This window comes from Pleurodeles waltl, chromosome 6, assembly GCF_031143425.1.
Source record: "Pleurodeles waltl isolate 20211129_DDA chromosome 6, aPleWal1.hap1.20221129, whole genome shotgun sequence".
NCBI lineage: Eukaryota > Metazoa > Chordata > Amphibia > Caudata > Salamandridae > Pleurodeles > Pleurodeles waltl.
The window spans coordinates 225,920,749-225,943,672 of NC_090445.1; the positions used below are offsets into that span (position 1 = coordinate 225,920,749).

Sequence of the window (22,924 nt, forward strand, 5' to 3'; positions counted from 1 at the left end):
TTCTAGCTTTCAAATGCAAATAGCTAGAATGCTGCACCCACAACCATACTCTATAAAGATGTTGTAAGTCAGTGGAAGAATTGTATACCACATAAAGCGACAGGGGTCAGATCAAGCGCTTTATACAAGTTCCACTGGGACAACTATACACTTGATGGGGGTACAACGTTCTATAAATTACCAAGTGGTAATCGTATTCTCCTTTTTTGAGCAGTTACTTGGAATCCTTAAGTTAGGAAGCATGTTACAGTGCTTGAGAAAGATACATGCTATTCCTGTAGACTCTAGAGTATAGCTGTCTGTGGGTTCACTCAACATTTCATCTTTTTTTAATTGCATGTTGCATTCTGGGTTTTTGGGTCATTAAATGGAAAACTACTAGTCTAAGGTGTAATGTGCTTAGGTAAAAAAGTCAGACATGCACATCGTAATTAGTACATTATGAACCCGATTCAGGTGGAAGACTCCAGATTTTTGAAGCCACAAATGACTATATCTTATCTCCTGCCAGAAATTACTAGGGCTCCAACAAAAGCCAATGGGGAAAATACATTCCCCGTTTTTTTCCAAAATCTCTCACTTTCTTTTTCAAAATGTCATGCACAAATCACCCTTCAGCATGTATGCATAAATCACCTCCAACCCTTGATGTACACAAATAATAACCATTGCATTGCCCTTAAAATAACATTTCCTGTTTTGCACCCAATTCCCCGGTTCTTGCACACCCCAATCGATAAGTGACAACAGAAGGAAACTCTTGGAGGAATGAAAGCATCAAGAGAAATACATTCTCCAGTTAACTTTAATTACGAGTATTTTTAAGTGGAAGGAAAATACAGAATAAGGTTATGTTTGCTGAAAAAAATCGGAATTCTACAAACTAAATCGTAGGGCTGGTATTTATATCTTTCTAAAATCAGTTTTCTGAAAGCTAGAGTTCCTGCAGCTGTATTGTGTCCACTTTTTATTTTTTTGTTTGTTTTTTTTTTTTTACATGGAAAGAAGCATGGCTTTTATTCCAAAAAAATGCTCTGTACAAAAGTATATGATACATTGTAAAACGCAATACAAACTTTTACATAGTGTTTTCATCTAGGAAAATGCACTTGACAGTACAAGAAAAGAACTACCGTAGTCAAACTGTTTACTTGGTTGCCAAGTGTACATAAATGGAGAGGGTAGAAAAGAAAAATCCATTTTGCATAATCAACTGAGCTTTTAGACATTAGTTATTTTTCAGCTGCTTCAACTTTAACTAGCGATGACAGAAGAAGAAATTCTGCACTTTTACTCCACGTGCAACTACTGGTTCACCATTGTACAGCTGGCCACAAAGAAATGTAACGCTTTTCAAGCAAGCTTCTAAAGTTTTTTGGGGCGGACATCCGGTGGTGCCGGAAGGACGTCACACAGGAAGTAATGTCACCTGCCTGTGCCGACATTATTGGGAACTGCGAGGATGAGGCCGGAAAACAAAGAGATATTCGAAATAGGAGAAGGATTGCTCTTCTTTGACCTTTTAAAATGCATTATTCACCAACTAACATCTTGAAGATTTCACAGTCAGCCCCTCTTTCCGAATTGCTTTGAGGTAAAAGAATAATCAGTGAAATAGTGGGATCGATTGCATTCCAACATGGCAGCATCCGGTAACAATTGAGGGGGTGGTGGTTATTTTTCCTTCTGGCATTGCGTTGCTTCTAAAATGTTATTTAATTCTCCAGAAGTCTTCTTCCTGGTTTAATTCTGGGCTGACTATGGGCAAGTTATTTAAGGTTTACTTTACTAAAATCTAGCCAGCTGCGTATTTGGACATTTAAAATGTAAACATTCAATGTCTTTGCTCCTAATGCCATCAGCAACAGCTGACTTGTTTATCTTTTTTCTGATGGTTAGTAAATGCATTGCATATTATTCACTTTTTGGCCTTTCGGGCCTGTATATTAATCTGCTCCATTAAAACTGGAAAAATTATACCTTCGTCCTTTCAGAGACTGTTAGTCTCTAATAGCAAGAGGGTATGTTTTTTAATCTAATAGGACGAGGGTGTGTTTTGTTTCATTTTTATGGAGTTGAACTCGACCCAAAGAGATTGGAGCACTTTAAAAGAGCATCCATTATATTACACCGGGTAACATTTCTAAGGCACGGGAAGCTGACCTGTTTGCCATGATGATGTTGAGCTGACACCGAGCCTGGATCCTGATTCTTTAGTTCCAAGGACAGCAGTTCTGGCTGGCCATAACGCCACATCTTTTCGAGCTACTATGCGGTAGTTCCTGCAGAAATTATTATGCATACTCGTTTGTGCTATCAATTTATTAGGAATAGGCTGCATTTTTAGCAATCCCTGTCCGTACGGTTTTCACAATGAAGTCAGCCCTGTGGCTTTTTCTAGGGCACGATTTGAGGCTGTCTTCCAGCAACATGCCTGTATTTTTTTCTACCTCACATAGGCTATACTGTAAGCAAAGCTTTTCTTCGGTCACTGCTCGGATACGAACGTGGTGGCAATAATAGTGTCCGTCTTTCCATTAATTCCACCTACCACTGTTACCCTGATTCTTGGGTAGCTGTGAATCGCACTTTTATTGGACTAAAGGTTTACTAAATAAATCACACAATGCAGCTACAACTATGCTCATTACTCATGCCCTTTGCTTTGGAGATGTTGATTTTCAGTCTTACCCATGGTAAGGGGCACAGTGGTGTCAGTGATAAGGGACCGGCTGTTCCTGCAGCCCCTGGTCCCCTTTTCACAAAATGAACCACACGTTTGGATCTCCCCCACGCTATCGGTTATTCAAAATGCAGATGTCTGCCATCATATCTTCAGTGAAAATATCTGTATAAATGTGGAAGTGGTTAAAAAACAGTGTTGAAATATTTTGGTCTTCTACATGATTTTTGGATCTTTTTTTTTTTTTTCTCTCCAGTGTTCTCTCAAAACATCTTACTTGCTGTTGCGCACCTTCACATATTTTGCGCTTTCTGTTGCTAATGTCTCTTTAGCGCCATTTAGTTAGTGGTAGAACACACTTTAAAAGGCATAGTTCGACATACAAGCTCAAGAACCTACTGACCCTAACTAATTTCTACTTTTACCACAAGCAGCACATACACTGACACAAGCACGTCCATATTCTTATGCATATATAACCTAGTCCAGAATTTGTGCACACTTCCAGACTGCACGAAATAGACACAACACCTGCACTTTCAAGACAGATTGCATCCATCCACAAGCAATCCCCTCAACCCTTCCTCCACAAAGTAGCAATCCAATTTACATTTTAACCACTGTCACCTTACTTTAACATGCTGATTATTTTAGTGTTGAAAAACCACCTTGTTAAGGCCAGTGCTAGAAAAGTGGCTTAAAAGCTTTTCTATGTGGTCTTCATTGAGCACCCCTCTGGACTGGCATTTTGATAGGTCAGAAGTACTAGGGCTTGCCCTTACCAGCATTCCTGATGATGGTAAGGGGGAGAAGTACAGTTATAAGACACCTTGTGTCTCATTGCCCCTGGGCTGTGTGCACACCCAGTAGGGTGCTTATAGGGCCAAAGTGGTGGTTACACTTCCCTGCCTAAATCCCTTAGTCTTTCCTATCCCCCCAGTAGTATTTCCCATTTTCCAGCCATTCCCCTCTGTCCCCTGGAGAGTCTGAAGCCAGGGCAGGGAGTTTGGAAGGTGAGGGTGAGGGAGAGGGTGGGGTGAGACCTCTGTACAGAAAAAGATAGGAGAGGCATAAATACTGCACATCAGTTTATGAATAGCATTTTGTAGTACTTCAAAATATATTAGATAATGCAGTTTGTGAATATGCCCCTCAGTTTTTCGACACCCAGATATGGCTACGTTCATCAACAAATGACCTGCCCTGCAGTGAAATTTATGCCGGATCTATAATCACTGATGTGCACCATCCTGCTCACCTTCAAGGCCAGTTAATCAGCTGTGAGGATGGCAGTCATCACGTAAGCTGAAATTTATAAGTGCATCAATTACACTGAACTGCATAGAATACGTGTGTATGCATATTCTACTTTGAATGGTGACCAATGCATCATTTTTAGGAATTAATCCTTTCTTGTAGTACAGAATAAATGTAGTTCATTAACTGTCTTGACTGCAAAGCACTTGTAACATGTGTAAAAATATATATATGAACAAATGGAAATTACATATTATAAACAGTTGCGTAGAAGTGGTTTTATGTTCACTGGTTTCTCTTGTTTTTTTTTTTTTCATGACAGGGTAGACTGATCATTTGTAACTGAAAGTGCATAATTTCACACTGGGATAAATACGCTTGCTCCTTAATGAAATTATGCATGACTCGTCAATCATTAATAGAGAGAATGCCTATACCTGTATGAAAGAAAGGTGTATACTTTTACAAGCAAAAGTGAGAGATGTACAATCTGAGATTACGGTCTAAAAAGGTAAGAAAAAGATATTCTATTTTGACCAGATAGATGGCAACTAATTTTCATATCTATCTATCACAACACCCAAATCTATACCACTTTTTATATCTGTACAGCCCAAAAATATGTTTGTGTTTCTCAAATCTAGTCACTTGAAATTATTTATTTCCATTTCATTATAGCACAGGTGTGCGGCACATGCTGAAAGTAGACGGCTATAAATCGTTTGTAGGCAGCAGTCTGAATTGAAAAGGTCAAACATCCTACAAAAAATCCTCGACATCAAAAATATTCAAGGGGTCATTTGCAATATGAAGGGTGGCTTGCTTTAATATTTTTTTCCTTTGGTATATTATTTCTGTGTTACAATCTGAAAGTATTAGTGTGGAAATATCTCAGACATATCTACTTTTTTTATGGTTTTATAAATATAATTTTTTCACAGGTGAGATATGCCTAGATGACAGATAATTATCCACAGACTACCACTTTATATTTTTACATTTTGTTTAAACTAGCATGATGGCATGTATATTAATATTCCGTGTGGCTAGCTGCAGGCTGATGTGCAGGAAATGATGGAAGATTCCACTGACCCTTCCTCATAGAGAAGCGACCTTATCCCAAAGAGAGGACTTCACAAGCTGGTGAAAAAGGCCAGGTATGTTTGGATAGTGCAAGTTTTCTCCTCACAGTTTTGAGTATGATACATTTTTACCAAACAAATGTGGCAAAGGTGTCACTAAGGCTCATGTTGGAACTGCTGCCCTTGATGAAGAAACGGTTGGCGTAAATGCGGGGTGGCTCAAATGTCTTAATTGCCTTGTACACTTGGTACTAGTGGTTTTCAAACTTTTTAACACCGCCCCCCAGTACGATAAAAAATAATAATCATCTGGCCCGCCTCCGAATTTTTCACCATTATTCTATTAAGTAGGCTATGTTTAAAAGTGTCTGGACTTATTTAAACATTGCAGTTAAGTTCTGTTACCTTTTTAAAAATGCAATAAATGTTTTTTTTTCTGCTTAAAACAAAGTCCTGTTATCTGCATAATGTCTTTTTCGGCCAGAACCTGGTCTCCCCCGCACCCTCACACAGTTTGAAGACCCCTGAGCTACACCCTCGTAAGTATGGGATTGATCTTCTGTATTTACTTCTTTCTCTATCACAGATCAGAAATTGACATTTTCTTTCTCCTCCTCCATGACTAATGACCTAATATCACCGGTGCTCCTGTGACCACTCACCATAAACAAACTGTACTGACTGTTTGAAGATTATGGTCTTGTTGCATTTTGAAGACAATGCCCTCTTTGGAAAAAGATCCTTATCTATGCTTTTGTTATCCTTTCAGAGTTTATGAAATCTGTGTACATCGTCAAAAGCTGGCCAACCATGAACATCAAAACGATGCAGTGAAAACTTGCCATAACGATCTTCCTTGCTAGATGAGAACTGAAGAAACCAGCAAATCTAGAAGCAAAAAACAAAGTACCGGTTTTCATTGACCATTTCTTGTCTACTTTTACTGTTCTATTTTATGGTAACCTGAGCCCTTTTGGGACCAGGTATGTGTTTCACTTGAATACAATGAATGTAGAAGTAATTTTGGATCCATTGTATTTCAACCTCTGTTTTGTTTAGTCTTTTCCCACTTATCACAATATTAGAAAAATGTCAGGTAATATCTTATACACAAATTAAGGCAATGTCTACTGAATATTAGGGAGTAACAGAAATTAAAAGGCTTCTTTTGAATTCAAAGCGTGTTGTATTCTCTCTAATTCCTACCTCAGATTTGTTTTATACCACCCCCAAGCCCACCACCACCTTTTATTGCACAGAAAATAAAGTATTATGCCACAGCTTGTTTTAATTTTAGCTGCTTATTAGTTTCTTAGATTTAATTGGAATGTATAAACAAGTTGCATTTCTTACATTCAAACACAATTCCCTTTTGTACAGGATTGTACATGGGTCCTGCACCTCACAGTACTTGTTTAGCAACAGATTAGTTGATCTAAAGTACTTGATGGGCACTAGATTTGAGAAAATGTGACCATAGAATTTTCATATCATAGAATGAATACAATAGATTCTGCAGTGAATATTACAATCCTCACACGATGATAAACCATTCATTGGTTACCAACAGCCATCAAAATGTTTCCTGGAATCATCCAGGAGTAATTCACTCTCCCCCTGCAGTTGTCATTAAGACATCCTTTAGTAAGTCACACTCATGCTAAAGTTTTCCTGTAATCCCCCTGGAATAATCCATACTCATTCTAAAGTTGTCATGGAGTCATCCTGAAATAATTTACAGTCATCCAAAAGTTGTCCTGGAAACATCCTAGAGTAATCCTCAGTCATTGTGAAGTTGTCGTGGAATCATCCTGTAGTAATTAACACTCATCCTAAAGTTGTCAGTTGGTGTTCCTGGAGTAGTAAAAGATCATCACGCATATTCAATTGAAGTAATCAGGATACCATCCCAGAGTAGTTTTTGTGATGATTGTAGAGTCATCTCATTTAAATATTTCGGCCTATACACATACTTCAGGATGGTTTGGGATGACTTCGTCAGATCATTACAGGAATAGCCCAGCTAGAGTCATCGGAAGACTTCAGAATGAGTCCAGGAAGATCTTCCTTTTTGACTTGGGTGGTTCGAACCTGTCCTTTATCACAGATGACATGTCCCAAAAAAGCTATTTGTGGGTCTGTCCTGGCCTGCAGACTGAAGGTCCCGCTACACAGCGCCAAAATAGCAACTAAGCATTTTGATTAACAGTTCTGACCATCTCGACATACATGCAGTCTGCCTATGCACAACTATGCAGCTGAAACATGTATATCGCTAAATGTATGTATAGTCTATTTTTCTGCATGCCTGTCTCTATGGTCTCTCCTTGTTCATAAGCATCCATAAACTTACTTCCAATCTCACATAGATTCTCGTCTCCACAAATTTTTAGACTGCAGACATTCTATGCCATGACAAACATCTCTTCAGGCACTGTCCTCACACAGATTTGTATACTCTGTCAGAGGTTCTCAACGTGGGATCCCTTGGGACTCTTCGACACCTAATAATGTGGACCACTACAGTCTAGAAAAATAAATAACAGCGTAATAAAGTCTACATACATAAAAAATATGTAAAAACTACAAAATAAAAAAAATCTCAGTAAAACTTCAAGAAATTTGAAATTGAAAGCAAAAAAAAAAATCAGCTGTTATCCTTAGCTTAATTTAAAAAGGCAACAGAATCAAGTAAGGACGGTTTGCGGCCTTAAAGGAGTCCCTCACTGCTATTTGCAAATAAAAAAAAAACATGCATTAGGAACAAAAAAAACAGAGTGATATGTTAGAGTACAGCATATTGCTTCAAAGTGTCCTTAAAATAAGAATATATTTGTATTTTTTATTCCGAAATTAAATATTTTGGATTATCTCCATTTGTTGGATGTCTAATTGCTTCAGCGTATTGGTGTTCTGTTTTAAGGTTCAAATAGTAGATATTTCTTAGGCGGGGCCGCGGGTGTGATTAAATGGAATTCCATTTAAGTTAAAAGATCAACAACGTTTCTCTACGTCTCATAACACTGGTCTCCTCGGGCTCTTCAAACACGTCCTACTTTTTTCTTTTTTTTAATAAACACGCCAACTGTAGTCACTCGCCTTATATCCGGCCCGGGCTTAGGCCTCGCAAGTTGGCTTTTATACACGTCTAGTATCAGTTCAAATGCACCTGTGATTAAGTCTCTCGTTTCACAAAATTAGACCAGACTTCTGTTTGCTCGTTTAATACACTTCTTCGCTTCTCTCTCCGATGTCCACTGGAGTCTCCCGTTCCATGCAGACTATTTGATGACATTGTCTTTCACTCCTAGTGGCCCCTGCAGTCTACCTTTCTCCATAGAAGTATCGGTATTTTCTTTCCCCTCATAACGACTACTGGGTCTTAATACCAGTCTGTGTACCGTCATTCTTTCCTCCCATCCCCGTCCATTCTATCTCTTTTCACACATTTCACTGCAGTTTCTCTCCACGTTACTGGTTTCCCGAAGATTTTACCCTCCCACCTGTCAACTGCCGTCTGAACGTGCCCCGCCCGTCTTTCCCGCAACACATAGAGCCCAAAACAGCGACAAATAACGTGTCAGGGGAAGGTTCACGGAGACCACACAATAGAAATCACTACTTATGCGACCACCATTTTTTAACACCAAACTGCTCCCTTTCCGCTCTAGCTAAACCTGCCAATAATTTGCTCAAAATTTACCTCTGGCGTCAGAACTAGTCTTTTTTGGGCCCGGAAGTGTCGTACCTCTTAGTATCTCTCATCTCCATTGGTCAGCGGCAAACCGAGCTAGATTATGAACCAACAGTTGCTCTCGTTACTGAAATACCTTCCGGGTCAAGTGCAAAGGTCCTGCAGGACTCAGGCTATAGTGTTTTACGCAGAATGTGCCAAGGAACGAACAAATATCGCTGATTCAAAACGTTATTTAACCCCTTCGCTGCCAGGCCTTTTCCCCCTCCTGTGCCGAGCCTTTTTTTGGCTATTCGCTTAGGCCCTCATAACTGTTTGTTCACATAAGATACCCACGCCAAATTTGCGTCCTTTTTTTCCCAACATCCTAGGGATTCTAGAGGTACCCAGACTTTGTGGGTTCCCCAGAAGGAGGCCAAGAAATTAGCCAAAATACAGTGAACATTTCGTTTTTTAAAAAAAAATGGGAAAAAGGGGCTGCAGAAGAAGGTTTGTGTTTTTTTCCCTGAAAATGGCATCAACAAAGGGTTTGCGGTGCTAAAATCACCACCTTCCCAGCTTTCAGGAACAGGCGGACTTGAATCAGAAAACCCAATTTTTCAACACAATTTTGGCATTTTACTGGGACATACCACATTTTTATGATTTTTTGTGCTTTCAGCCTCCTTCCAGTCAGTGACAGAAATGGGCGTGAAACCAATGCTGGATTCCAGAAACCGAAACATTTCTGAAAAGTAGACAAAATTCTGAATTCAGCAAGGGGTAATTTGTGTAGATCCTACGAGGGTTTCCTACAGAAAATAACAACTGTTTTTTTTTTTTATTGAAATTGAGGTAAAAATAAAACTGCGATTTTTCTCTACGTTTTACTCTGTAACTTTTTCCTGCAATATCAGATTTTTGAAAGCAATATATCGTTACGTCTGCTGGACTCTTATGGTTGCGGGGATATATAGGGCTTGTAGGTTCATCAAGAACTCTAGTTACCCAGAGCCAATAAATGACCTGCACCCTGTAGTGGGTTTTCATTCTATACCGGGTATACAGCAATTCATTTGCTGAAATATAAAGAGTAAAAAATAGCTATCAAGAAAACCTTTGTATTTCCCAAATGGGCACAAGATAAGGTGTTGAGGAGCAGTGATTATTTGCACATCTCTGAATTCTGGGGTGCCCATACTAGCATGTGAATTACAGGGCATTTCTCAAATAGACGTCTTTTTTACACACTCTCTTATATTTGGAAGGAAAAAATTTAGAGAAAGACAAGGGGCAATAACACTTGTTTTGCTATTCTATGTTCCCCCAAGTCTCCAGATAAAAATGGTACCTCACTTGTGTGGGTAGGTCTAGCGCCCACGACAGGAAATGCCCCAAAACACAACGTGGACACATCACATTTTTTGACAGAAAACAGAGGTGTTTTTTGCAAAGTGCCTACCTGTAGCACCTAGGGAAACTTACCAAACCTGTGCATTGTTTTAAAACTAGAGACCTAGGGGAATCCAAGATGGGGTGACTTGTGGGGCTGTGACCAGGTTCTGTTACCCAGAATCCTTTGCAAACCTAAAAATCTGGCTAAAAAAACACATTTTCCTCACATTTCGGTGACAGAAAGTTCTGGAATCTGAGAGGAGCCACAAATTTCCTTCCACCCAGCGTTCCCCCAAGTCTCCCGATAAAAATGATACCTCACTTGTGTGGGTAGGCCTAGCACCCACCAAAGGAAATGGCCCAAAACACAACATGGACACATCCCATTTTTTGACAGAAAACAGAGGTGTTTTTTGCAAAGTGCCTACCTGTAGATTTTGGCCTCTAGCTCAGCCGGCACCTAGGGAAACCTACCAAACCTGTGCATTTTTGAAAACTAGAGACCTAGGGGAATCGAAGATGGGGTGACTTATGGGGCTCCGACCAGGTTCTGTTACCCAGAATCCTTTGCAAACCTCAAAATTTGGCTAAAAAAACACATTTTCCTCACATTTCGGTGACTGAAAGTTCTGGAATCTGAGAGGAGCCACAAATTTCCTTCCACCCAGCGTTCCCCCAAGTCTCCCGATAAAAATGGTACCTCACTTGTGTGGGTAGGTCTTGTGCCCGCGACAGGATATGCCCCAAAACACGACGTGGACAAATCACATTTTCAGAAAGAAAACAGAGCTGTTTTTTACAAAGTGCCTAGCTGTGGATTTTGGCCTCTAGCTCAGCCGGCACCTGGGGAAACCTAGCAAACCTGCGCATTTTGTAAAACTAGAGACCTAGGGGAATCCAAGATGGGGTAACTTGTGGGGCTCTGACCAGGTTCTGATACCCAGAATCCTTTGCAAACCTCAAAATTTGGCTAAAAAAACACATTTTCCTCACATTTCGGTGACAGTTCTGGAATCTGAGAGGAGCCACACATTTCCTTCCACCCAGCGTTCCCCCAAGTCTCCCGATAAAAATGGTACCTCACTTGTGTGGGTAGGTCTTGTGCCCGCGACAGGATATGCCCCAAAACACGACGTGGACAAATCACATTTTCAGAAAGAAAACAGAGCTGTTTTTTACAAAGTGCCTAGCTGTGGATTTTGGCCTCTAGCTCAGCCGGCACCTGGGGAAACCTAGCAAACCTGCGCATTTTGTAAAACTAGAGACCTAGGGGAATCCAAGATGGGGTAACTTGTGGGGCTCTGACCAGGTTCTGTTACCCAGAATCCTTTGCAAACCTCAAAATTTGGCTAAAAAAACACATTTTCCTCACATTTCGGTGACAGTTCTGGAATCTGAGAGGAGCCACACATTTCCTTCCACCCAGCGTTCCCCCAAGTCTCCCGATAAAAATGATACCTCACTTGTGTGGGTAGGCCTAGCGCCTGCAACAGGAAATGCCCCAAAACACAACGTGGACACATCCCATTTTTTGACAGAAAACTGAGGTGTTTTTTGCAAAGTGCCTACCTGTAGCACCTAGGGAAACTTACCAAACCTGTGCATTGTTTTAAAACTAGAGACCTAGGGGAATCCAAGATGGGGTGACTTGTGGGGCTGTGACCAGGTTCTGTTACCCAGAATCCTTTTCAAACCTCAAAATTTGGCTAAAAAAACAAATTTTCCTCACATTTCGGTGACAGAAAGTTCTGGAATCTGAGAGGAGCCACAAATTTCCTTCCACCCAGCGTTCCCCCAAGTCTCCGGATAAAAATGGTACCTCACTTGTGTGGGTAGGCCTAGCGCCCACAAAAGGAAATAGCCCAAAACACAACGTGGACACATCCCATTTTTTGACAGAAAACAGAGGTGTTTTTTGCAAAGTGCCTACCTGTAGATTTTGGTCTCTAGCTCAGCCGGCACCTAGGGAAACCTACCAAACCTGTGCATTTTTGCAAACTAGAGACCTAGGGGAATCGAAGATGGTGTGACTTGTGGGGGTCTGACCAGGTTCTGTTACCCAGAATCCTTTGCAAACCTCAAAATTTGGCTAAAAAAACACATTTTCCTCACATTTCGGTGACAGAAAGTTCTGGAATCTGAGAGGAGCCACAAATTTCCTTCCACCCAGCGTTCTCCCAAGTCTCCTGATAAAAATGGTACCTCACTTGTGTGGGTAGGCCTAGCGCCCACGAAAGGAAATGGCCCAAAACACAATGTGGACACATCACATTTTTTCACAGAAAACAGTGCCTACCTGTGGAGTTTGGCCTCTAGCTCAGCCGGCACATGGGGAAACCTAGTAAACCAGCACATTTTTGAAAACTAGACACCTAGGGGAATCTAAGATGGGGTGACTTGTGGGGCTCTGACCAGGTTCTGTTACCCAGAATCCTTTGCAAACCTCAAAATGTGGCCAAAAAAACACTTTTTCCTCTCATTTCGGTGACAGAAAGTTCTGTAATCTGAGAGGAGCCACAAATGTCCTTCCACCCAGCATTCCCCCAAGTCTCCTGATAAAAATGGTACCTCACTTGTGTGGGTGGGCCTAGCGCCCACGAAAGGAAATGGCCCAAAACACAACATGAACACATCACATTTTTTCACAGAAAAAGTGCCTACCTGTGGATTTTGGCCTCTAGCTCAGCCAGCCCCAGGGGGGGCAGAAATGGCCTAAAATAAATTTGTCCCTTGCCTACGGGGTCGCTCCTCTTGCGTGACGGCGCAAAAAAAAAAGATCCCTGGTGCGTAGTGGTTTCTGCCCCCCTTGGAGGCAGATTGACCTAAAATCGGCCGATCTGCCCCCAAAGCGGGCAGAAATGGCCTAAATATAATTTGCCCCTCCAGGGGAGCGACCCTTCTCTAAAAAAACAAAAAAAAAAAAAAAAAAACCACAACATTTTTTTTAGCCCTGGCGCCTAGAAGTTTCTGCCCCCCCTGGGGACAGATCGGCCTAATAACAATAGGCCGATCTGCCCCCAGGGGGGGCAGAAATTGCCTAAAATAAATTTGCCCCCACACCACTGGGGAGCGACCCTTGCCTACGGGGTCGCTCCGCTTGCGTGACAGCGCAAAAAAATAGATCCCTGGTGCCTAGTGGTTTCTGCCCCCCTTAGGGGCAGATTGACCTAAAATCGGCCGATCTGCCCCCAAAGCAGGCAGAAATTGCCTAAATACAATTTGCCCCTCCAGGGGAGCGACCCTTGCCTAAGGGGTCGCTCCCCATCCGTAAAACAACAACAACAAAAAAAATCCACGGTGCCTAGTGGTTTCTGCCTCCCTTGGGGGCAAATCGGCCTAATTAAAATAGGCTGATCTGCCCCCTGGGGGGCAGAAATGGCCTAAAATAAATTTGCCCCCCAGGGGAACGACCCTTGCCTAAGGGGTCGCTCCTCTTACGTGAAATTCACGAACAAAAAAAATAACTCCCTGGTGTCTAGTGGTTTCTGTCCCCCTTGGGTGCAGATTGGCCTAATTAAAATAGGCCAATCTGCCCCGAAGGGGGGCAGAAATGGCCTAAATATAATTTGCCCCCTATGGGAGCAACCCTTGCCTAAGGGGTCACTCCCCACCTCTTAAAGAAAACAAAAACAAAACAATTTGTTTTTTTTATCCCTGGTGCCTAGAGGTTTCTGCCCCCAGGGGGGGCAGAAAAGGCCTTTAAAAAAAATGCCCCCCCTGGGAGTGACACTTGCCCAAGGGGTCGCTCCCTCATGCCAGTTTCATTTTTAAAATGAAATCCCTGGTGTCTAGTGGGCGTTTCAAAAGCCGGATTGCTTTGCAATCCGGCTTTTGAAACGCAGAGAGAGACTTCAAAGGGAAGGAAGTAACTTTCCTTCCCTTTGAAGCCTCTCTTGGCCTCCCCCACATGATCGGAAGAGAAATGCAAAGCATTTCTCTTCCGATTGCGCTGGAAGCTGAGCTTCCAGCGCGATGGGAGGAGGCCCTGTGACAATCAGCGCGCGATGATGTCACAGGGGGGTGGGGGGGTTGGGGGTGGAAGGGGAAGAGCTTCCCCTTCCATCCTTGCCTTGGGGGGGTGGGGGGAACCCCACAGAGGGAGCGCTAGCGATCCCTCTGGGCTTTGTGCCCAGGACGTAATGGTTACGTCCTGGGCTCAACAGCACTGTGCCTCAGGACGTAACCATTACGTCCTGGGCACAGAAGGGGATAATGAAACTGAAACTACTTAGTGTAGCAGACTCAATGTACAGATTAAATGGACGTTAATTTTTCCATTCTAACATCCTAGTATTATTACTATGTAATTTTGTAACAAAACAAACGTAAATTTAGCTCCAAAAAATTGACAGTTGTCCTTGCTATTTAGAAATGTATGTTTGTTGCGAGGGGGGTTGTAAAGGTCAGGAACCACAGGAGTAGTTTTCTTGAAATTTAAAGTATTGATTTCCAGAATTAAAATCAAAGGAACCCACAACCAACACTCCTTGCACCTTGTAATGACTGATCGGCACACTGCGAGAGTGGATATAATAATTACTGTTTATTTGATAATCTAACGAGATCGGTCCCATCGCTAGCCTCAAAGCAACTGACCAAGAGAGAACTACGACAGTCAAAAGATTCTATTAGAGTTATACTGTTAGCGAGTCAGACCTTAATAAATAAACTTACAAGGGGGACGCGTATAGGCCGATGGACTTTTGACTGCGCTTCGAGTTATTCCCACCATATAACCCCATACAAATACAAATCAATAGCAAATAGCAATCAATGACATCAATAAGAGTAATTTCAACACCCCTGACCTCTCGCATGAATAACCACACCTCTAGGTAGAAGTTAGAATGTTTATTTCCCTATATTAACAATGCGAATGTCACGTAACTTAGTCTCAATATCAAATGATAAACAAAGAAAAACAATACTGGCTGTCCAAAGCGGCGAATAAATCGCAATCTAATCAAAGCTTGAGCTACTACACATTCTAAGGTTACAGTACAAATTAATAGCAAGAATACTGCACAAACAATATATCATACATTTAAATCCAGCAAAGAAAATACATCAGCTTTTATTACATGTAGCGACCTTCATCTGTGAGGACCCTAACTAACATGAGATTAGCATCGCATGTTTGGACTTCATGCAAACAAATTAGTCAATACAAATTTGGAAAAAACATCTAACTATGGCTTTATCTAAATAGCAGTCGGTATGTAGAAACAAAAGCAAATAGACATCGCAATCAGTAACATCATCGTATACCTGTCCTCAATATGGTTCAGCTAGCTGTGACAGTCTTTGATAATAGGACATCTTTTCGGTCAGCAAGACATCAGGATTTAGCATCAAAGTTTCAGAAAAGCAAAGTCTCTCCATGCACTTCAGAAAGGATAGCTAACGCTCTAAAGAAAGGGCAGAATATCTCCTCTCAGTGCAGTTGGGCTAAGTTAGATTTCCTAAAACTACTTCTCTAGTCCTCATTGGTCAGAGGATCGCATGTTTACATTTAGTCCAATGAGAATAGAAACCCCTATCTAAAGTTTTACTACTACACAGTTCACATGTCGATGATTGGCTCCCCTTCTCCCGCTCTCGTCATTCGGCTTGTCAGGTATCAATATTGTTGCAGCTTATACCCCAGTAGGTGCATCCATTGTCTTCTCCTGGGACGGTCAGTCTTAAACACTACAATATACAATGTTTCCCTAGCTAGTACAACATCTTCTAGCAAGCGGTTTCTTATGAGAACTAACTTCAGCTACGAGCACATGGTCAGTACAGTGGAAAATCACAATTTAATTCTCTAAGCAACCTTTTTATAAAATGCCTAAGAAATGCAGCTTGATATGAGGCCGTGCAACTAGGCCAAGACCTCGCTAAGTTAAGACCTACGATTAATAAAGCTAACACACAATACATAACCTTTAATATGACATATTACTACATTAATCAAAAATAAGCTAACCAGTTCTTATTATTAAACCATTAATAAGTACACTTCGTGAACAATGACGGCCACTTACATGGGAACAACATCAAACGTGTGCATTATTTTTCTCTAAGTTAATTCATTTTCTACGTAAATTCCACAAATGAATATTCATTAATGAAACTCAGTGTTGACAATACCATAGTATAATTCCAAATGTTAAAGGCATAAGACGTGATCATAACACCAGTCATCCCACATTATAACACATCTCCCTCCTTTCCACCCAACAAACCACTTAAGCAAATTTTAACTAAAAATAAAGTTAACAGGAAAATCAATTTTAACACAAATTATAAATAACAGGAAAATCAAACAACCTGTATATAATCCTCTAAATAGCAAGGAGGTATACAAATCCTGGGACCTCGCATCTCTATTGCCTCCCCAGTAACTTCTCGCATTTTTACCCACATGCCCTCCACCGTCCTCCACATTACCTCACACAAGCACATCTGTACCATTCACTAACTCTTTATCACTCATCATGTAATTATTGCATTTTTCATCACCGTGTTCCTCCTCCACACCTACCGTCCCTTCTCTTTGATACAAAGCAACTTTGTGCTTATTCCATATGTCACCATTCTCCAACTCCACGTAATCTCCATGCACATTCATTTTAAACAGGCCCCAAAACTTAGATAGCCCCCAATCACTCTCCCATGTTTTATTTTTACCCATTCACCTTCCTCTAAGCTCCCTTTAACTTTCCTTCTCCTCTCATCCACTGTCTTCTCATCACCACTATTGGTCAACCATGCTGGTATTAACGTTGTGCCCAGTTTTCTCCTCTCATTCTTTTAAAGGGAGATACCATGGTTGCCACATTTTCTGTTGTACAATGAGCCCGCTCTATGTCATTCACCTCCATATCCTTTCCACATTGCGTAGCTATTAATATTGCATCTGTCAGCAAATGGTTAACTCTCTCTACCATTCCATTTCCCTGAGGATTGTTCAGAGAAGTGCAATGATGCTTGATCCCACTATTTTCTAAAAATCTTCTCATTTAATGTGAAGTGAGCTGTGTTCCATTATCTTTTATGAGCACTTGTGGAAGTCCTTCCTCAAAGAATACTTTTTTTTACATTTTGATAGTACAACTTGTGGGCACTTCAGACGTAAACTTGACAACCACCCATCTGGAATAAACATTAACCATCACCATGGCATTCCTCAAATTGTTCTTGAGACTGCATGGGCCGCTAAAATCCAAACATACAGTGCTCCATGGTAAACCTGAATACTTTATATGCACACGTGCATTTTGGACTCTGGTCTTTAACCTTTTCTTGCTCTTTTTACAAACATCACACCTTTCAACCCACTGTGTTATCATTTCATCCATTCCTGGCCACAAACCTTTTTTCTCTGACCCTTTTTTCGTGATAGTCTGGCCTAAATAGCCCTCATGAGCCAGACTGACAATCCTTTCCTTGAGTCCTTCAGGTGGCAAACATTTGTCATTTCTCATGATCACTCCATTGTCTACCAAGGTAAACTCGTCCAGCATCTTCACATACGATCTCAGTGATGGGGCAATTGTACTCTCCCTTCACCCACCATACACAACCATTTGTTCCACCCCTCTGAGAAACTCATCATCCTCCACACATTTCTTCCATTCTTCTGCCATGAAAGTTCTCTTAACGCATTCCTCAATACTATCCATCCATGATACCGCTCCTTTTTGGTCTCTGGCTAATATGTCCAGGCCACCCATCTCTTCCCATTTCACTGATACACATGAGAGACAATCTCTTTATGTATTTTTTCCATCCAGGAATGTGTTCCACCCTGAACCGGTATGCCTGGAGCCTTGCAGCTAATCTTGCCAGCCTAGCTCACCCTTTTCCTGCCCCACCAGGACTCATCACTTTAATACGATTTTGTGGTCTGTACATAGGCAAAAAATAATGCCCCAAAAGAAAGTCCTAAAATGTTCCACTGACCATGTAGCAGCTACTGCCTCACACTCTATCACCAAGTAATTAAGCTCACTTTCAGTCAAAGAGTGCAATGCAAAAGTCACCGTCTCCTCTTCCTTGCCCCTTAGGTGGGACAAAAATGCTCCCACTCCACACGCACTTGCATCCACCATCAAAAAAAGTATTGCGCTTGGTATGAAATTATGCTAAGATACCTGCCTTACAAATATCCTCTCTAATGGCATCAAACACTTTCTGTTGTAATACATCCCATTTAAATGTGCACCATTTATGCAACACTATTTTCAAACCTTCAGTTTTCTCAGCAAAATTACAGACAAACTTTGAGTAATGTTCTATGAGACCCATGAATGAACATAGTTGATCCCTGGGAACAGGTGCAGATGTAATGGCTTTCAATAAATCCTCCTTAGGTTTTACCCATTTACCAAAGATTGTGTGACCCAGGTAATCAATTTATTTAATTAAAAATCTACATTTCTCTCTCCTTACCCTAATTCCCATCTCCTTTAGTTTGTCCAAGACAGACCTCAGTTCTTGACTATGTTCTTCCACCTTCTCACTGAATACCAGGATATCGTCCTCAAAGTCAACAATTTCTGCATCCCCTTGAAAATTCCTGACAATCTCTGAAAGGCACTGACAACTGAGAGCAGCCCAAATGGTATCCTAGTAAATTGGAATGTTCCTTCCATAGTAATAAAAGCTGTGAGACTCTTGGACTCTTCCTTCAATTTGACTTGGTGGTACATGCTTTTCATATAAAAATTTGAAAAGTACTCGTCCCCTTTCAGTACCAATAGTAGCTCGTTGATGTTTGGTAGGAGAAATGTGTCTGTCACAACATGTTGGTTCAAACTACGCAGATCCACACAGAACCTAACCTTACTGTCACTTTTGTTTGCAATAACCACAGGTGAGATCCATGCTGAAGCCTCTATTGGTTCTATAATTCCCTCCTCTATCATGTCGTCTAGCATTTTTTTTACTTCTACTCTTACAGGTATGGGAACTCTCCTCCCCTTGTGCTTTATGGGTATAGTGCCTACCTCCAAAATAATTTTGTGTACTTATCCTTACAACTCACCTAACCTTTCATTAAAGACTTCCTTTATTTAATCCAACACATCACTTACGGTTACATCATCCACAACCATCACCTTACCTGGGGCATGAGGATCAATTACGATGTGTAAGTCGTATTGATGCACCCAGCCCACAATGGGAGGTCCATCTTCAGCTACATATATTTTTCCCTCAATCAATCATGCCTTTAACTCAATCTGTGACACACAGTATCCCAAAACATTTTTTTCTTCTCCCTGGTAACCTCTCAGATTAATGTCTCTGGGTATTAATTCGATCTGTGGCCACACCTTCTTCCACATTGCCTTCGGCACAATAGTATACAATGAGCCAGAGTCCACAATCAGTTCCACTACTAAAAATATCCAAAGATGCTTTTGGTCTACTATTTCTCTCCTTATCTTCATTCGCAGTATGTACCACCAACACCCGATTTGCCTTGTAATTGTTTTTCAAACAAATCCTCCTCAAACGCCACTTAGATTTTCCCACTGTCTTTGCACATCCTAGGGCAATGTCCTTTTCAACAGCATATTCTGCATTCTTTATCAACTGCAAAGCACCACTTTGCAGAATGTGCTCAACTTCCACACCTTGAACACACCTTCTCTTTGGCTCCTTTTTGAGGTCTGACATGCTGTCTGTTGATTGCCGCCACATTCTCTTTATGTGCATCCATCTTACTTACAGCAGCTATGTCACCCTCTCGACTTGCCCCATCTTTATTGTTTATTTCTTTCATGCAGTGTTCTGATTCTTCAATTATCTTCGTAATGCGGATAGCATCTTTTAGGGATTAATTGTTTTGCTGCCCAGAACCGTTCTTGAGTTTTCTTACTCTTAATAGGAACAGCTATTGTACTATAAGTTGGTCACAGATTAGTTCCTCTGTCATTTGACCAAACTTCCATTTGATAGATAGGTCACGTAAGCCATCCATCATCAAATACATTTTATTCGACTTGTGAACAAGCCATAAAAGCACAGCAAAAACCATGTGCAATCGATAATACATGCAAAGATGTTAAGGTTAAAAACAGAGAAGCAAATCATTACAAAACACGCCTAAAGACAATATATATATATATATATATATATATATATATATATAACTTCCAACACTCCTTTAGAAATCAGGAGACCCAGGACACCTCCAAAGTGAAATTTAATTTATTTCAGCACAGAACATCCAACGCATTTCGGCAGCAGCCTTACTCATGGATAAATCATTGTCACAGTGCTCCAAACTAAAAACCCAAGTTAATCATAGACATAAAAAACAGACAAATCTAAATTCCTCAACCATGAAGCACATAATGCGGCGGCCATCTTAAAGTGCACCTATAAGTCAATTGCACAGTAGTTTGTTACATAGTCTTTCAAGTTGTTGATCAAGTTCAGCTCAGATATTTGTTCAAATCCATCAAAAAATTGGGTCTCCTGATATCTAAAGGAGTGTTGGAAGTTGTATTGGGGCTTCTCGGAGCCCATCCAGGACCGCTGTGCAGAGCACCTGCATTTCCGAGACTGTTTTGTGAGATATATATATATATGTATATATATATATAATAACATAAAGATAATTTATAAATCTTCATGGCTATTTCTCAGCCTCAAAGTAGCTTTTCTTTAAAAAAAAAACTAACCACGTTCAAAATTATGTAAACTGGGAGCATTTGGAGAAACATAAGAGCTGGACGTACTTGATTAAAATTAGCTTGCTTTAAAATTGGAAGAGTAAAAGTTTTCCTGGAAATCACATAAAAAATATAAAATTATAACATTATAAAATTATAAAACATTATAAACATTATAAAATTCATTATAAAATTCATTATAAAATTATAAGATTATAAAATTCAGGGTATCCTGCGGAAACAAGTTGTCGCAACCTCAAGGCCCCAAACTGTGACCCCCTCGAACAGCCCCTAGGAACAGCTAACTGAAAGTGCAGCAAATCTAGTCTAAGGGCCTAATTATGAGTTTGGCGGTCCAAGGCCAGCAATCCCACGATGGTGGTCAGACTACTGCACTCCTGGTGGTCTGACCACCAGATTGCAACCCTGGCAGTTGGACCGCTGCCACCGTCAGGATCATGGATCCCGGCGGTTGGAGTTGGGGTCAGCCACCGCGCTGAGTTCAGCACCGTCATGCTGATCACGAGAACTCTTTCCGCCAGCTTTTTCAGGCTGGATTCCCCACCATGAAAAGACTGGTGGAAAGCCAGTGCTGGGGACCACTGTATACTCTGGAAAAACAGATATCTCACTCCTGATTAAAGTATGCAAACTGTCCTTGATATACTTGACCCAAGGAATACAATAAGCATAGTCAAGGGAGAGACAGTCCTTTAAAAATCTCTATTCAGCTTAGCCTTGGGTCTATTCCAAATATCTAACCGGAGGGAAAGGGGGAGGAACACTGTAATGTCTGATATACAACCAGTTCCCAACCCATCATGCACTGAAAAAGTAGGGGCACATTGAGGGACACACAGGATGCGTCGAAAAAAAACATTTTCCACTGTCTGTAGCTCAGCCTGCTTAACAAAACCCCATACCTCACTCTCATATACCACCCTGGAGACACACTTGGCGCTATACATTTGTAGCAAGGCCCTCACCATTTATTTACCCAAGCGTGCAGCAAAATTAGAAGCCGCAGGATTAGCTCTTACAAAATCCTCTCTTTTCTGATTGACCAAAGGGTGCCAATTCAGGTATGAAAATGTACTAGTCTTGTGCAAAGCACTAGCATCTACATAAAACATATTTGTTTTGGTGGAGCGCAGACCGACCACCATAACAAAAGACTTCTTGACATTAACCGCATGATCCAGGCCTTCCATAAAGGTGGCAAAGGCATTCAACAGGAACTGCAGCCCTTTTGCTGTCCTAGCCACAATAACAACATCGTCGGCATACAGACACAACAGCAACCATTGTTGCCTCTTCTGTGGCCAATCCGTAGTAGAATAAATCAATGCCTGCTCTAGATGGTTCAGATACAGGTTAAAAAGAAAGGAGGACATAATGCAGCCCTGCCTCACTCCCCTACATGTACTAAAAATCCTGTGTGCATTGAAGATCTTTAGTATAACGCACCAATGCTATTGATCGAATGTAGACCCCTGAGAAACAAGGTAATATCCTGCTCCACCCCCATAGATAACATGATGTGCCACCATGTTTCCTCTTGATACCCGGCCAAAAGCCATAGTAAGGTCCATAAATGCAAGGTGGATGGATCCCAGTCGTGCAATGGTGTATTTTCCCAAGACCATGTACAGGTTTAAACACTGGTCAACAGTGGAGCATCCTGCTCGAAAACCATACTGTACATCAGCCAGAATATTGTGCTCCAAGGCCCAGGTCTCTAGTACTTTCTCTCGTACTACTTTCTAGGTCTCTACTACTTTCTCTAGTATTAGTCTTGCCCCAGTACTTTCACCACTGAATTGAGAAGTGAGATGGGCTGATAGCATTTAGTGATTATCCCTGTCACCCTTCTTACATCCAGGGACAATAACTGTGGACGCCCAGGATTGGGGAGGCCCCTCAACAACAGATGCATTAATAACTGAGGTAAGGGTAGAAGCCCAAACCTCAGTGTCACTGAAATACAAATCAGAGGGAATACCGTCAGAACCAGGGGCCTTGTTTTTAGATAAACACAGTATCCTTGTTTTAACCTCCTCAAGGGTAAAGGACAACTTGGGCATCCCCTTAACCAGGTTTAACTCACTATAATTGGTACTTGGAGCTACATCATAAGCCTCTTCAAAATGTAATACCCAGCTGT

The 22,924-nt window shown here is 41.2% G+C and overlaps 1 protein-coding gene across 4 annotated transcripts in view; it reads right to left on the reverse strand.

Annotated features, from left to right (window-relative positions):
* The window catches only part of DCAKD (dephospho-CoA kinase domain containing), a 292,941-nt gene extending 284,128 nt beyond the window's left edge, over positions 1-8,813 (reverse strand). For 2 of the 4 annotated variants that reach the window (XM_069237945.1, XM_069237949.1), the window contains exons 1-2: positions 8,726-8,787; positions 5,685-5,910 (exon numbers count right to left, since the gene is read on the reverse strand). In XM_069237945.1, the coding sequence (XP_069094046.1) occupies positions 5,685-5,731 (47 nt within the window). In that variant the 5' untranslated portion in view covers positions 5,732-5,910; positions 8,726-8,787. Of the gene's footprint in view, positions 1-5,684; positions 5,911-8,725 lie in introns of all 4 variants that reach the window. The other 2 variants (XM_069237947.1, XM_069237948.1) reach the window with 1 other exon arrangement.
* Between the last annotated feature and the right edge of the window lie 14,111 nt (positions 8,814-22,924).